This window comes from Oryctolagus cuniculus, chromosome 3 (assembly GCF_964237555.1).
Source record: "Oryctolagus cuniculus chromosome 3, mOryCun1.1, whole genome shotgun sequence".
In the NCBI taxonomy this organism is placed as follows: Eukaryota; Metazoa; Chordata; class Mammalia; order Lagomorpha; family Leporidae; genus Oryctolagus; species Oryctolagus cuniculus.
The window spans coordinates 136247203-136261324 of NC_091434.1; the positions used below are offsets into that span (position 1 = coordinate 136247203).

The window sequence follows — 14122 nt, forward strand, 5'->3', positions numbered from 1 at the left end:
CAAGTAAGAATGCTGATGTTTCTGGCAGGTCAGGGAAAGAGGTGGGGACATTTTATTCACAGAGAGTTTAAGAATCTCTCGTCTCCTCACTCACGGGGCAGTAACAGTCTTTAGAGCAAGACGTTTAAATCTTAGATGACAACAGCTAGAGATGACCAAGTTACTTTACATGGATCCAGGGTTATGAGTATATCCAGGTGTGTTAGAAAATTCTGTACTAAGCAATTGAACATTTATTTTTCTAAAGTGACACATACTTTTCAACTGAAGTATTTACCTCAGTAACCGGAGAAAAACAGGGAACACTTGCTAGACTACTGAAAGTTTGGGAAGAGTTAAAACAACTTGAGAAAATTTTCAGTGCTAGCTCTATCTCTGTAGGAAGTATTAAATACTGAATGATGTCAGTCTAAATAGGACTACAGTACTTGCTTGAATGGGAGAATTTGTCATTGCAAATGCTTGGGCTTTCAACATCATTTTCTGGACCAAGTGATGTTGTTCCATGGATGAAATGATGGATTCTTCGTATTCAGGTCTCTGAAGCAAAACAGAGGGCAGATGAAGCAAAACAGAACGCTCAGGGTGTTCTGCTGAAGACAAACGCAACTAAAGAAAAAGTGGACAAGAGCAATGAGGACCTGAGAAACCTGATCAAGCAAATCCGAGACTTCCTGACCCGTAAGGAGCTTTCTCATATTCATATTACTTTTAAGGTATCTGTTCCTGTGAGATTCTATTTGAGAGGCCAAATTCAAATCTGTATTGTGCATAAATCAATTTCTGAGAGTATAATGTCTCAGAGCAACATGTCCAGAAATGAAAAGTATTCATGTGAAGAAATGCATATGTAAGTAACCGTCTCTGCTGTTGGGCACTTACAGACCTAACAGGGTACTCAAGGTGAAGGTACGGAGTCAAACACAGACTGTGGTCACCGAATCTGGACTCTGCCTTAGCAGCCTTCATTCAAGGAAGAGAGGTTACTTCAGCATTACCGAATCTTTGTAGTTTTTTTTTTTTTTTTTTAAGATTTATTTATTTGAAAGGCATACCATTCTCTGGTATACTCCCCAGATGCCTGCAATAGCCAGGCAGGGCTGAACCAGGAGCTAGAGTACTTGGGCCATCTTTGCTGTGTTCCCAGGAGCATTACCAGGGACTGGATCAGAACTGGAACAGGCTGGACTTGAAATGGCTCATGTGATGTACTGGTGTTGGCAGGTAGCAGCTTAACCTGCTGTGCCTCAACGTCAGCCCGGTAATGTCATTATTTACAAAATAGTATACCTCCAGTTACACAGCCCTGCACCTTAAGCATTCTGTAGAGAAGAAAATCTCTAGAATTTGTGGTCAGTTGTAGAACTGATATGTTGGGGCTGACGCTGTGGTGCACAGGGCTAAGCCTCCGCCTGTGGCGCCAGTTTGAGTCCCAGCTGCTCCACTTCCGACCCAGCTCTATGCTGTGGCCTGGGGAAGCAGTAGAGGATGGCCCAAGTGCTTGAGCCCCTGTACCCACGTGGGAGACCCGGAAGAACCTCCTGGCTTCAGGTACTCAGCTCCGGCCATTGCAGTCATTTGGGCAGTGAACACAGATGGAAGACTTCTCTCTCTGCTGCCTTTGCCTCTCAGTTAACTCTTTCAAATAAATCTTAAAAAAAAAAAAATAAATAAATAAATAAAAAATTGACATGTTGCTGGTGCAAGAGTTACTAGCAAGGGTGGTTTGGGCTGTGAGTTAAGGAAAACTCTGAATTGAAACAATGAGGACTGGTGGCTGGTGTTACAGCGTAGCAGGTTAAGCTATGCCAGCATTCCATAATGGCCTGCTCAGCTGTGGCTGTTGTGGTCCTTTGGGGAGTAAACTGGTGGACAGAAGATCGATCTGTCTCTCCCTTCTCTTTCAAATAAATTAATCTTCAAAAACAATGAGGATCTATCGCATCTCAAGTTTGACTGCTTTTCACACTTGACATCTGAAACTCCTTGGCTCCCTTGCTAATATACTGTTTGGTTCTCCTGCTTCTGTGACTGGATTTTCTTCCTTCCTATAACAGAATTTCCTGAATCTAGCTTATAAGGGACACCAGCTCTTTGTATCTGTATTGACATGGTTTGTGCTATATACCCTGACCTCTCTGACCCATTCACTCCCCTAGACCATCACATAACATGTTCTGCATGAACTGTGTCTCCACCCAGAAACGTCAAGTCCTGTTACTCTTCAAAGCCTGATCAGTTCCTCATCCTCCATGCAGTCTCACAACCCCAGCCCACCACAAATTCTAACAGTACTCATCTCCCCTCCTCATTGAGAAACAGAAAGTGCCTGTCCCTGGTGCCAGCCCACGGGGGCTGTTCCCAGCGTGGACGAGGACGAGGGGCTGAATGGGTGAGTCCTCTGATTCTGCACCTGTCTATAGGCCACTTTTGCTCTCCACAGAGGACAGTGCTGATCTGGACAGCATCGAAGCGGTTGCGAATGAAGTCCTGAAAATGGAAATGCCTAGCACCCCTGAGCAGTTGCAGAACCTGACGGAAGACATCCGTGAACGAGTCGAGAGCCTCTCTCAAGTAGAGGTTATCCTACAGCAGAGCGCGGCTGACATTGCAAGAGCCGAGATGCTGTTAGAAGAAGCTAAGAGAGCCAGGTATCTGAGGACATGACGGTGTTAGGGGGCTGTGGACAAACACACGATTTCCTGATTCAGTGAATGTTCTTTCTCAAAGCCAGTACTCTCACATTCATATACAATACATTCCCATTGTTTTCCCTAGCAAAAGCGCAACGGATGTTAAGGTCACCGCAGACACAGTAAAGGAAGCCCTGGAAGAAGCGGAAAAGGCCCAGATTGCAGCCGAGAAAGCACTTAAACAAGCAGATGAGGACATCCAGGGCACCCAGAACCTGCTGACTTCTGTAAGTTGCCACTGTCACTGTAGCAGGTGGGAGAAAATACCCACCTTATTCTTGAGTCAGAACAACAAGTGCGTTTGGTAGATACCTCTGAACAGAAAGCCTTACAACTGGACATGAAAGGACTGCTTTGACCTAAGTACCTGAATGACTCCCTCGGCAGATGCTGAGTGAGTGGAGGCTTGTGTTCACGGGACAGGGACTCCGAAGGTCCTGTAGCATTAAGCCCCCTTTGGTTTTTCTCCTCCACAAAAAGCCTAAAGAGATGAAAACTGAGGAAACAGAGTGGACTCTGTTCAGTGACATGAAGGACAGTACTCATATCACAGTCCAGTTGTAGAAAAACGGTCCTGTTCCACAGTAGCCCAAAGGACTGGTGTCTCAAGGTTTGGGTGATCATTCCCACAGGACAACTGAAGGAAAGCAACAAAGGTCGAAATGTGCCCAGTTCTGCAGGACGGAGAGATCTGATCGCTAAACAGCCTGTTCCAAATACATGGAAAAATTCATGTTTTATTAGAGGCAAAATACTTGAGATTAAGGAAAGAATCTCGTTTAAAAAGTGCAAACATAATTCAGTCTTTGGTTTTCTAGAAACCAGTTCTGTAACTGTTTTTTGTCCAACCACCCTGCATGTTCTCAGATTATACTCTGAAATAGATGCCCCTTGTACTTGACCCTGTCAGCTTTGCTGGGCCACCTCTCCACGTACTTAAAACCCGGGAGATGGTTTTTCAATGTGCTTCTCTCGGCCCACACTGATATGACCCTGCATCCCCATATCACGTTGCTCTCAGTGAAGTGCAGCCCAACAGTTCCTCAGCAACTGTTCCTTTAAATTTTGTGCCCATAAGGCCTTTTTGTTACTCACTGTTTTCTGAGAATTACTACAACACTAAAAGAATTTTCTGAGGTAATCAACTTTGAGGCTGAAATCATGTGACCTGAAACATTTAGAAATTTTAGAGCTGGCGCTGCGGCTCACTAGGCTAATCCTCCACCTTGCGGCGCCGGCACACCGGGTTCTAGTCCCAGTCGGGGTGCTGGATTCTGTCCCGGTTGCCCCCCTTCCAGGCCAGCTCTCTGCTATGGCCAGGGAGTGCAGTGGAGGATGGCCCAAGTGCTTGGGCCCTGCACCCCATGGGAGACCAGGATAAGAACCTGGCTCCTGCCATCAAATCAGCACGGTGCACCGGCCGTGGCGGCCATTGGAGGGTGAACCAACGGCAAAAGGAAGACCTTTCTCTCTCTCTCTCTCACTGTCCACTCTGCCTGTCCAAAAAAAAAAAAAAAAAAAAAATTTAGCACGTCTATACTGATTCATCGGTTTCTTTACAACAGTGTTATTCAGAATTAATTCTATGGTACAGACCCATACATGAAAATACTTTTTAAGAAATTTGCTTATTCTTTCATGGGCTAGGCTGCTTTCTTTGGCTAGCAAGAGATCAAATGTGGGTCTCACCAGTTGTCCAGGTGAGGTAGCACTTATAACTTCCAGTGTTAACTTTCCAAGCCATGGGTCATCTTTCTCAAACATGTCGAGTCTTCGGGAAGCAGTTGACACCTGCACTTCGAGAGTTTAGAGATGGTAGGAAAAACTTAAAAGATAACTGCAAGTTTAATTTCTCACCAACATTAACTTTTAAGCTTACACAGAAATCCCTCTTCTCATAGCTGCTCGTTCTTTAGCCAAAGTTTGCAGGTTCCTTAAAGTGCTTTCTTAACACATCATATTGCCTGGGCTGTTAATAAGGACACTTTAACATCAGCCTCAGCTTAGATAACCAGAAGTACCAAAATAACAACATGCACCTGTAAGTTATAGCAAAGACTCCAGTTGGGTACTTCCTACAAGCTGTGCTGAAATTCTACTTTGCACTTTTAGTACTTCTTTGGGTCTGGAGCAAAATTGCATAACAGCCTTGGAAATCTTCCTCTAAACTTGTACTTCCTACCGTTCCTTAAACTAATGGCCTGCCCCATGACTGACTTGTTTGCAGATTGAGTCTGAAACGGCAGCTTCTGAGGAGACCTTGTTCAACGCCTCCCAGCGCATCAGCGAGCTCGAGAGAAACATGGAAGAACTGAAACGGAAGTCTGCCCAGAACTCGGGGGAGGCAGAGTATATTGAAAAAGTAGTGCATTCTGTGAAACAAAGTGTGGAAGACGTCAAGAAGGTACAGAAACCTTTCTAACTGCATAGTTTATAAAGGGTAGGAACCTAACATGGTTGCTTCCTCAAGGAGCAAGTCCTGGGTCCTCAAATCCAAACTTGGGGGTCAAAGTCCTTAAGTATACTGAACTTGTACTGATGCCCTGTCTGGTGTTTAGAACAATCTGTAGGGTGTATCGTAATTACCTGGCCATTGGAGAATACTTCAAAAGGAAAATGGCAGAAAAAACAAAAAAGGATTCATTACAGAGAACAACTTAGCAGGAAACCAAATCTTGCCTCTTCCAGACCTAATGTTGAATTAACCACTCCCGCTCCTCACCAGAAAGTCCCGTATTACGCACAATCTCACACTGCTCAGATTTCTAGCTAGGAGCCAAGCACTAACTAGAAGTCTGTGGGCACGCTTACCTCCAAAGATACTGCTTTAAACATACGGAGGTGGTGTTGATACTGCTGGGTGACTGAGTTTGTCTCCTAACACCTTACTGATGTTCAGAATTTCTGGTGGAAGTAATTGTAACCTCTAGGAACACAAAAGGAACTTTGATGTGCCTTACGGTTGGGGAAGACAAAACAGGGAGCAGCTGTCTTTGCTGAGAGTATATATCCCCCAAGTTGTCTGCTTACAGAATTGAAATGTCCACGATGGTTAGTTTGATGTGCAAACATCTTTCCAAATCAAACCTTTCTCCCTCGTCAGCCTCTGCTCGCATATGCTACTATCTTACCCCTCCTTCTTCCATCTTTTGTAAAATCTGCCTTTTCTCTTTGAGTTCCTGATATCAAGTCTCCTCAAACCTTCAGTTAGTCAAGATCCAGATGGATGGTTGGCCATTTCTTCTGAATTGGCTTCCTTTGATGTCTCATCTACTCTACTTTCCTAAAGAAAAATGCTAATCAAGAGAATAAGGGATTAGTCCTAGGGAACCTAAAAGGTTCTTTGAAATGTTTTTCAAATTCATGTCAATTGGACATTCAATTCCACCGTTTCGAGATGTTTTTAAATTACCTGCCATTGGATAACCTGATGAAACCTGAACAGCCTTGCTGGCTTTTATCCAGAATGCACGCCCTCTGAGCTCATGTGTACGTGATGCGAGCTTGCCACCCTTACACTACTGCTCTTACATCTCATCGCTATCCCCTCTGTGTGTCTCAACGTGAAACTGCAGGTTCTCGATGGGGAACTTGGTGAAAAGTACAAGCAAGCAGAAAACGTCATAGCCAAAAAAAGTCAAGAGTCAGCCGACGCCAGAAGGAAAGCTGAAATGCTACAGAATGAAGCAAAAACACTTCTGGCTCAAGCGAACAGCAAGCTGCAACTGCTGAAAGGTGGGTCTCTCCACTTAGGCTCATGTTTTGTAGAGCTTGTTTCACTTAAAAGGTGAAAATCAACTCACTTTGTGTCAGGCGTTTAACTAGAGCCTCACAGGCAAAGATCAGATCAGGTTTTACAAAATCATAATATGGCATAAACTGTTCCAACTTGCTTCTTGATTTTATCTTCCACAGATTTAGAAAGAAAATATGAGGACAATCAAAAATATTTAGAAGATAAAGCTCAAGAACTAGTGAGGCTGGAAGGCGAGGTCCGCTCACTCCTCAAGGATATAAGCCAGAAAGTTGCTGTTTACAGCACCTGCTTGTAACAGGAGGGAGGGCTGGAAGCATGTGACAGCTGCGTGACCAAAGAGCTGCGTTTAATAAAGTGAAACTCATTACCTATTTAATGTTCTTAACCACCGGACTTTGTATGGAGCTAAATAAAGTACAGCGCTTTTGTATAAATATATATTTAGTATAATTCACTTACTTTTACTGCTTCAGTGATCGTGAATCCTTTTAACAAAGAATGTTATTTTCACTATAAATGGATTTATAAATGTTTACTGCCTCCATGAAGACCTGAATTTGTTATGTCTGTAAACAAGCTATTCCTCACCTATTTCATAGGCCAGCATCCTCCTAAACCCTCGCACTGGGCGTGCCAGGCTGGGGAGGAGAAGGGATATAGCCTAACCCACCTTCACTGTTTCACTGGTTGCTCGGTTGTGTCCGTGAGTATTCCTCACTCTGGGACTGAGAACGAGTAGCAAATCCTACAAGGTCAGGAGGGTAGACCAGGGCTTGTCCTGACTGCCACCTAGGGGAGGGCTGAGTTTCCACACACTGCTCCTGCCAGCTGAACAGTGCTACGCAAAGTACAGGACAACGCTCTAAACTTTCTCTGTTGCTGCTGAGGTCGGAACCATCGACCCACAGGATAAAGGAAACTGCTGGACTGTTAGCTGCCAGCCTTGTCAGCTTTATAGCTCATGCTGGAATGGGTGTTGTCCTCACACATCTCTTAGAGCAAGACTATTCCGTGGACCATTTAACCACCCACACATCCAACACAGCTGCATCTGAAACTGGCCCTGGACAAAAGTTACATAAACAGCTATAATAAGGCAGCTTCCCTGTGTTACAAGGCAATTATTTGTCCGTGTTATTGAGATAATCACCCTACTACCCAGCACAGTCATCATGCCCCGTCTACTACAGCAACCCACTCTTTATTCAAGTATTTTACTTAAAGTGGTAGAAACCTCTCTACTACTTCTCATTCCTTTTCAGTTAACAACCAAAGATCTCACTCAAAACATTTTATCCATGAGCTGCAGTTAACCAAACCCCACCCTTTACAAGCTAGGGAAATGTTGAGAGCTCAGCAGATAAACAGTAAGTGAACATTTAAAACTTGTTTTATTCCTAGGAAATTCTCACCACCACCATCCCAGATATCTGCATTCTCATATTGAGTATGAATCCTTTAGGTTGCACTTAATAATCTTCTGTGTCTCTAGCTAAAATCCATGTTAGATCAGATTATACTGCTCCCCAATTACACCGTCTTCCTCAGGAGCAGGGGCCATGTTTGAGTAATGACAAAGTAACACACTTATCCGACCAGCCCTCCTGCTGGTAAAAAAAGGAAACAGCAACAGAGGGCAATGCAGCAAGAAGAGGACCTAATGCTGAACCCTTCTTTTACATTTTTTTTCCTTTTCTATTTGAAAGGCAGATGGTGGGGATATCTTCCAGCTGTTGAGCCACTCCCCAAATGCCTGCCTACAGCTGGGACTGGGCCAGGCTTAAAACTCAACCTGGGTCTCCGACAGGGGAGGCATGAACAAAAGTGCCTGCATCAACACTGCTGCCCCCGAGGCTGCACGTTAGCAGTAAGATGGAGTCGGAAGCGTTGCTGGGACCTGAACCCAGGCACGCCGATAGATGCAGTTGGTCCCCAGAAGTGCCTTAACCACTGCACCAAACGCCCACCCTGCTCTCCCAATTCTGAAAAGTTCTCACTTGAGGGGAGGATAAAGGCCAACTTTCATTGGTTCAGGAGTCAGGGAGCTGGAATATAAAGGAGAAAAATCCCAGAAAGGAGACACAGAAGAGAAGGGCACCTAAATTCTGCAGATGCTTTGACATAACTTCAAAGTCTTGGAAAATGCATACTTTGAAAAAACTATGCGTGGACTTCCAGCAAATTCCACCCCATAGCTGCAGAATACATTCTTAGCACATAAAATACACTCCAGGACAGACTGTGTTAGGCCACAAGACAAGCTGCAATGCATTAAAAAAAAAAAAAAAAAAGTACTCATTTTTGTTTTCTAACCACAAAGAAAAAACTTAGAAAATATATATGGAGATTAAATAATATGCTTCTGAATAAACAATGGGTCACTGACTGAAGAAATAAAAAGGGAAATCTAAAAATCTCATAAAACAATGGAAATATACCAAAACTCATGGGGTGCCTACATGAGAAAATAACCATAGAAATTAAGAACTTAGGGAAAAAAATGCACCAAGCACAAGCTGAGGAGATGGAAAAAAATAACAAAGATCAATGATATTAAGCAAAATTAATAAACCTTTAGCTAGACTAACAGAAAAAAGACTCAAAATCATGAAAAAGGAGCTATCACAACCGACACCAAAGAACATCACTTGAGACAAGTACATAGAAACAAATGGAAAAACCTGGGAGAAACGGACACACGCAACTTGGCCAAGATTGAACTAAGACAACACAGAAGACCTACACAGACTGGCAAGTCATGAGACAATCAGTAATGAAGTCTCTCAATAAAGCAAAGTCCTTTCCTGCTGAATTCTACCTAACCTCCTTAAGGAAGAACTAACAATTCTTTACTTCAAAAAAATCGAGAGGGAGGGAGGCCTCTGAAATTCATTCTAGCATTATCTTGATACAAAACCAAAGATGGAACAAAAAATAACTATATACTGATACTCCTGATGAATACAGATCCCAGAGAAGAGTTCATACATCTACAGCTAACTGATTTTTTTTTTTAAGATTTATTTTATTTGAAAGGCATAGTTGCAGAGAGAGAGAGAGAGAGGAGAGAGAGATTCCATTGATTGGTTCACTCCCCAGAAGGCTGGGGCTGCCAGGAGCCAGGAGCTTCCTCTGGGTCTCCCATGTGGATCCAGGGGCCCAAGCACTTGGGCCATTTTCTGCTGCTTTCTCAGGCCACAGCAGGGAGCTGGACCGGAAGAGCAGCAGCTGGGAGTTGAACCAGCACCCATACGGGATGTTGGCAATGCAGGCAGAGGCTTCACCTGCTATGCCATAGCACCGGCCCTCCCAACTGATTCTTGATAAAAGCACCAAAACCATTAAGTGGAGAAATGCCATTCTCTTCAATAACTGGCACTTGGAAAACTGGATATCCCAATGCAGGATATTGAAACTTGACTCCCACCTCTCATACCATAAAGGAACAACTCAGAATTGGGGGGTGAACCAACGGAAAAGGAAGACCTTTCTCTCTCTTTCACTGTCCACTCTGTAAAAAAAAATTACAAAAAAAAAAAGGTCCATCTATTCTACTTCTGATCCAGCTTCCTGCTAATGTGCCTGCGAAGCAGCAAATGATGGCTCAAATACATAAGTCCCTGCCACCTACATAGGCAACAGAATGGAGTCCATGGCTCCTGGCTTTATCCAGTCCAGCCCTGACTGTTGCAGTCATCTGGGGAGTGAACTGGCAGATAAAAAGTCTGTCACTCTACCCTTCAAAGAAATAAATAAATCTTAAAAACAAAAGAACAGAAACAAAGACACCTCAGTGTTTTTCAGAGACATAACCGAACCAGTCTTTACAATGATCACTCATAATGGCATGATACAATCTGAGACCACTGGACATATGAAAAAAAAGAAGGAAAATTTAACTAATTTATAATGCAATCAAACCATGAATATTAAGCATTTTCCTTTTAGCTGTGATCAACCAATTGTCCAGATTACATTCTCCAAACTTTCCTTATGACTACAACCTTTAAATCACCATCAAGTCAGTATCTAGTTTGCTTATTTCTAGTGCTTGAAAATTTTAAAGTAATTAGTTTTTTCCTCTTTAGAAGTTTATGCCATCTATATAAAACTTGAGAATTACTCGCTGAATCTACAATGATTCTTGAGTTTAGCTGTAATATGCAAAATCCTACTCAGAATTTAGTATTTTCTTAGTGTATCTTCCAAAATGGCCATTTTTAAACATTTATCAATAAATGCAATTTTACAGTATTCTTTATAAAAAAGAAATGGCCATTCATCTAGCTATGGCAATCCACATAGGGAAAAAGTAGATTCCTTTAATGTTGTATTTCTCCAAAAGTATACGCTAAGCTTTTAGCAGGCATCTCCAAAGTGGATGAAAGGACTATGTCCTTTTAAACACCTTAATACCATACAACATGAACAAAGATACATTCAGCCCAAGAAAGCAGCAATAAATATTAAGAATATATGTTACAGGTAGTCAGAAAACAAGTAGGACCATCTCAAGAGCCACTCAGAATAACCAAGAATGAATATTTAAGACATGTTTATTGTTATCTTTATTCCCCACTGTAACACATTTAAGTCTCCATTTAATATGTTTTGTAAACAGACCCCTTTATTTCTGTAACTGAATAACTATCTTTCAGACTTGTAGACCTCAATGGAACCTTAAAAATTCTACATTTAAACTGCAACAATTTAAGGGTTAAACAAGACAAGTGAGAAGACAGTCACTTTTTATTTACATCGGTTCAGTTTATACATATTTGAATCTTATTCTAATGACTAATCTGTTTCCAATATGAAAACCAAATTTAAAATAACTTGATCACCTTGCTTCAACACATGCCATATTCCAGCTCCATCCATGTAAAACTGAATTCAATTTCACTGCACCAGAGATAAAAACTATCACAAGTTCAGTGAAGCTGAACCTTACAAACAGCATGAAAATATAGGTTGATGGAAATCTTCCAGGATGCTACTATTATAAGTAGTTTTTGTCCTGCATATTAATGCACTGAAACAAAATATTAAATTTATTTAAAATATAGATAGGAGATTATCCCATTCTGCCCAAACCTATTAAATACCTTCCAAAAGTCTCATAGTTGAGTCCTAGATATCCTTGCACTTGGGAGCATATTCTGTTCAGAAATGTGACCTCTATAAAAGCTCCCAAGAAATTTCAGAAAAAAAATATATAATCTTCTAATTTAAAAGTTGATTGATTTGCCAAATGATGCAGCCAGGTTTGCTTCTCTGAAAGCTTCTGATAAGGTCTGCAAGAGAAGACATTTAAAATTAAAAGCCAAGTCTTTGTGGGACACAGAAAATGTACACAGCCATCAATTCTTATGTTGTCAGTAGTTACCGGATGCGCATGACAGACTCTAGCTATATCTTCACAGGATGCCCCGTATTCCAAAGCCAGAGCCGCTTCATTCACCATTTCTCCAGCACCCTTCAAAGTAACAAACAAGAAGTCATTTTGCTTCCCTTGGCGAAAACAATTACCCACTAATAAGACAGCAAAGGTTAAGAGAGGCTGCTTTAGATACTAACATTGAAATGTTTATCATTACAACAGTTGAGAAAAAAATCAGGAAAAGATGAACAGAAAAGGTGACACAAAAGAGCTTGAAAGGGCAGGTGTTGTGGTGCAGCAGGTTAAGCCACCACTCGGAACACCTGCATCCCGTCCTGAAGTGCCAGTTTGAGTCCCAGATCCTCTACTCCCAATCCAGTTCACTGCTAAGGCACCTGGGAAAGGCCGCATATGATGGTTCAAGCACTTGGGTCCCTGAAACCCATGTGGCAGACCCAGATGGAATTCTGGGTTCCTGGCTTTTGCCTGGCACAGCCTCTGCTGTTGTGGGAATTCGAGGGATAAAAAATATTTCTCCCTCTCTCTCTCTGCCTTTCAAGTAAGTAAGTTAAAAAAAAAAAACCAAACTGTCAAAACAGCAAGTGTTTAACTTGCGAAGATAAAGTGTGCTGTGGTAAGAACTCTGTTTTCAAATGAAGAGCCTGGGCTCTTGAGCAGCCTGGACTGAAGTCTTACAACCTGCTACCTCAACCTCTCAGACGCTCTGTTTCCTCATGTCAAGAATCGCAGCAGCACCTATCTCACAAAGCTGTTGTAAAAATGAAATGAACCCAATGAATGTACTTAGGAAGTAACATAGTAAGCACGCAGATATTCTGTTCTCATTACTAGTTGTGTTACATCAGCCACCTCCTGGGAAGATGCAACGCTCATTGGCTGGTAGGAAACGCTTCCCTTAGGTGGTAACAGATAAGCTGAGATGTGAACAGTGAGAGCCAGGCTTGGAAAGGTCTGAGAGCAGAGCATTCGAGGCAGAGGTCACAGAAAGCACAAACAGACGAGAAAGCTGGGCAGGGCAGCACCAATTCAGACAGGCCTCGTGCTAACGGTCAAACGCTGAGAAGTATGACTGGAGGGCTTCAAGCAGAGGCGTGGCCCGGGGCATTTGTTAAAGGGCTAACCCTGGCTATAGCACAGAAAGCAGGTGATATGGCGCACAAGACTGACCATGCTACTGGCACCCTCCTGGAAATGATGCACAGAGACCAAGTTCAAGTTTTTACTTATAACTGGCAACCTCAGACTATAAACACCAGGTTGTTTAAAACTTCATCTACTACACACTATGGTCTATTTTACTGGGTGTGCCTGACAGACTGCAGCTGTGTCATCCCTCAATAGTCCACATCCTAAAGCGAGAGCAGTTTCCTTTACCGTTTCCACAGCACCCTTTAGAACAACAAACAAAACTTTCCACACTCACTGGTCCTAGAATATGCGCTCCCAGTACTCTGTCTGTTGACTTCTGCCCGAGAATCTTCACCATGCCGTCTGTGTCAGCATTAGTCTTAGCTCTGCTGTTGGCAGCAAACGGGAACTTACCAACTTTGTACTCAATACCCTGATGAGAAACAAAAAATGAGAATCTATAAAAACACTGAAAAAAGTCATTCCCAATCAGCTACCAGTTGTTCAGAAAATAAATTCCAAGAAGGCAATTGTTCACACAGTAGACAGAAGCAAAGACCAAAAGGCTAGCTAAGGAAGTATACTTGTATTTTGGGTACAAATGTAAGCAAATACAGTGTCCACAAGCTTTTGAATTCGGGACATCATCCACCAGTGATAAATCTAAAGAGTGAATGACCTCCTCATGACGCTAATAAAGGAAAAAATGCATAAACTCAACTCTAAAGTTCTACATGGTTATTAAAAGACATTCACACAATTAAGAAAAACGCATTTTCTCAGACATTAACATCATCAGCTCAATTCACACTTTGGAGTAAACTGCCTGTTATTCAGGCTTACCTCTTCCTTCAACTGCTCTTCCGATTTTCCAACCCAAGCCACCTCAGGGTGCGTGTATATCACGGACGGCACGCAGTTGTAATCAATGTGCACCGCGCCACCAGCCATTCCTTCGACACAGAGGATGCCCTCATCTTCTGCTTTGTGAGCCAGCATCGGGCCAGCAACCACATCACCAATAGCATAGATGCTGCCACGGAGATCAGAAGAAACACGTGAACGTCTGAAACTGGACATGTCTGAAACCAGGTACACCATGCTAACAATATGTGTCCGGCTAGTACATCTCAAAAAACATAC

At 42.6% G+C, this 14122-nt stretch overlaps 2 protein-coding genes across 4 annotated transcripts in view; one reads left to right on the top strand and one right to left on the bottom strand.

The window, feature by feature from the left end:
• LAMB1 (laminin subunit beta 1) overlaps positions 1 to 6888 on the top strand; it is a 74379-nt gene extending 67491 nt beyond the window's left edge. For all 3 annotated transcript variants that reach the window (XM_070071145.1, XM_051849688.2, XM_051849689.2), the window contains 6 exons: positions 537 to 681; positions 2444 to 2651; positions 2779 to 2920; positions 4921 to 5097; positions 6269 to 6428; positions 6609 to 6888. In XM_070071145.1, the coding sequence (XP_069927246.1) occupies positions 537 to 681; positions 2444 to 2651; positions 2779 to 2920; positions 4921 to 5097; positions 6269 to 6428; positions 6609 to 6745 (969 nt within the window). In that variant the 3' untranslated portion in view covers positions 6746 to 6888. The remainder of the gene's footprint in view (positions 1 to 536; positions 682 to 2443; positions 2652 to 2778; positions 2921 to 4920; positions 5098 to 6268; positions 6429 to 6608) is intronic.
• A 4100-nt stretch (positions 6889 to 10988) lies between these two features.
• DLD (dihydrolipoamide dehydrogenase) overlaps positions 10989 to 14122 on the bottom strand; it is a 34736-nt gene continuing 31602 nt past the window's right edge. The window contains exons 11-14 of the mRNA XM_051849690.2: positions 13823 to 14012; positions 13275 to 13412; positions 11837 to 11926; positions 10989 to 11744 (exon numbers count right to left, since the gene is read on the bottom strand). Of these exons, the coding sequence (XP_051705650.1) occupies positions 11679 to 11744; positions 11837 to 11926; positions 13275 to 13412; positions 13823 to 14012 (484 nt within the window). The 3' untranslated portion in view covers positions 10989 to 11678. The remainder of the gene's footprint in view (positions 11745 to 11836; positions 11927 to 13274; positions 13413 to 13822; positions 14013 to 14122) is intronic.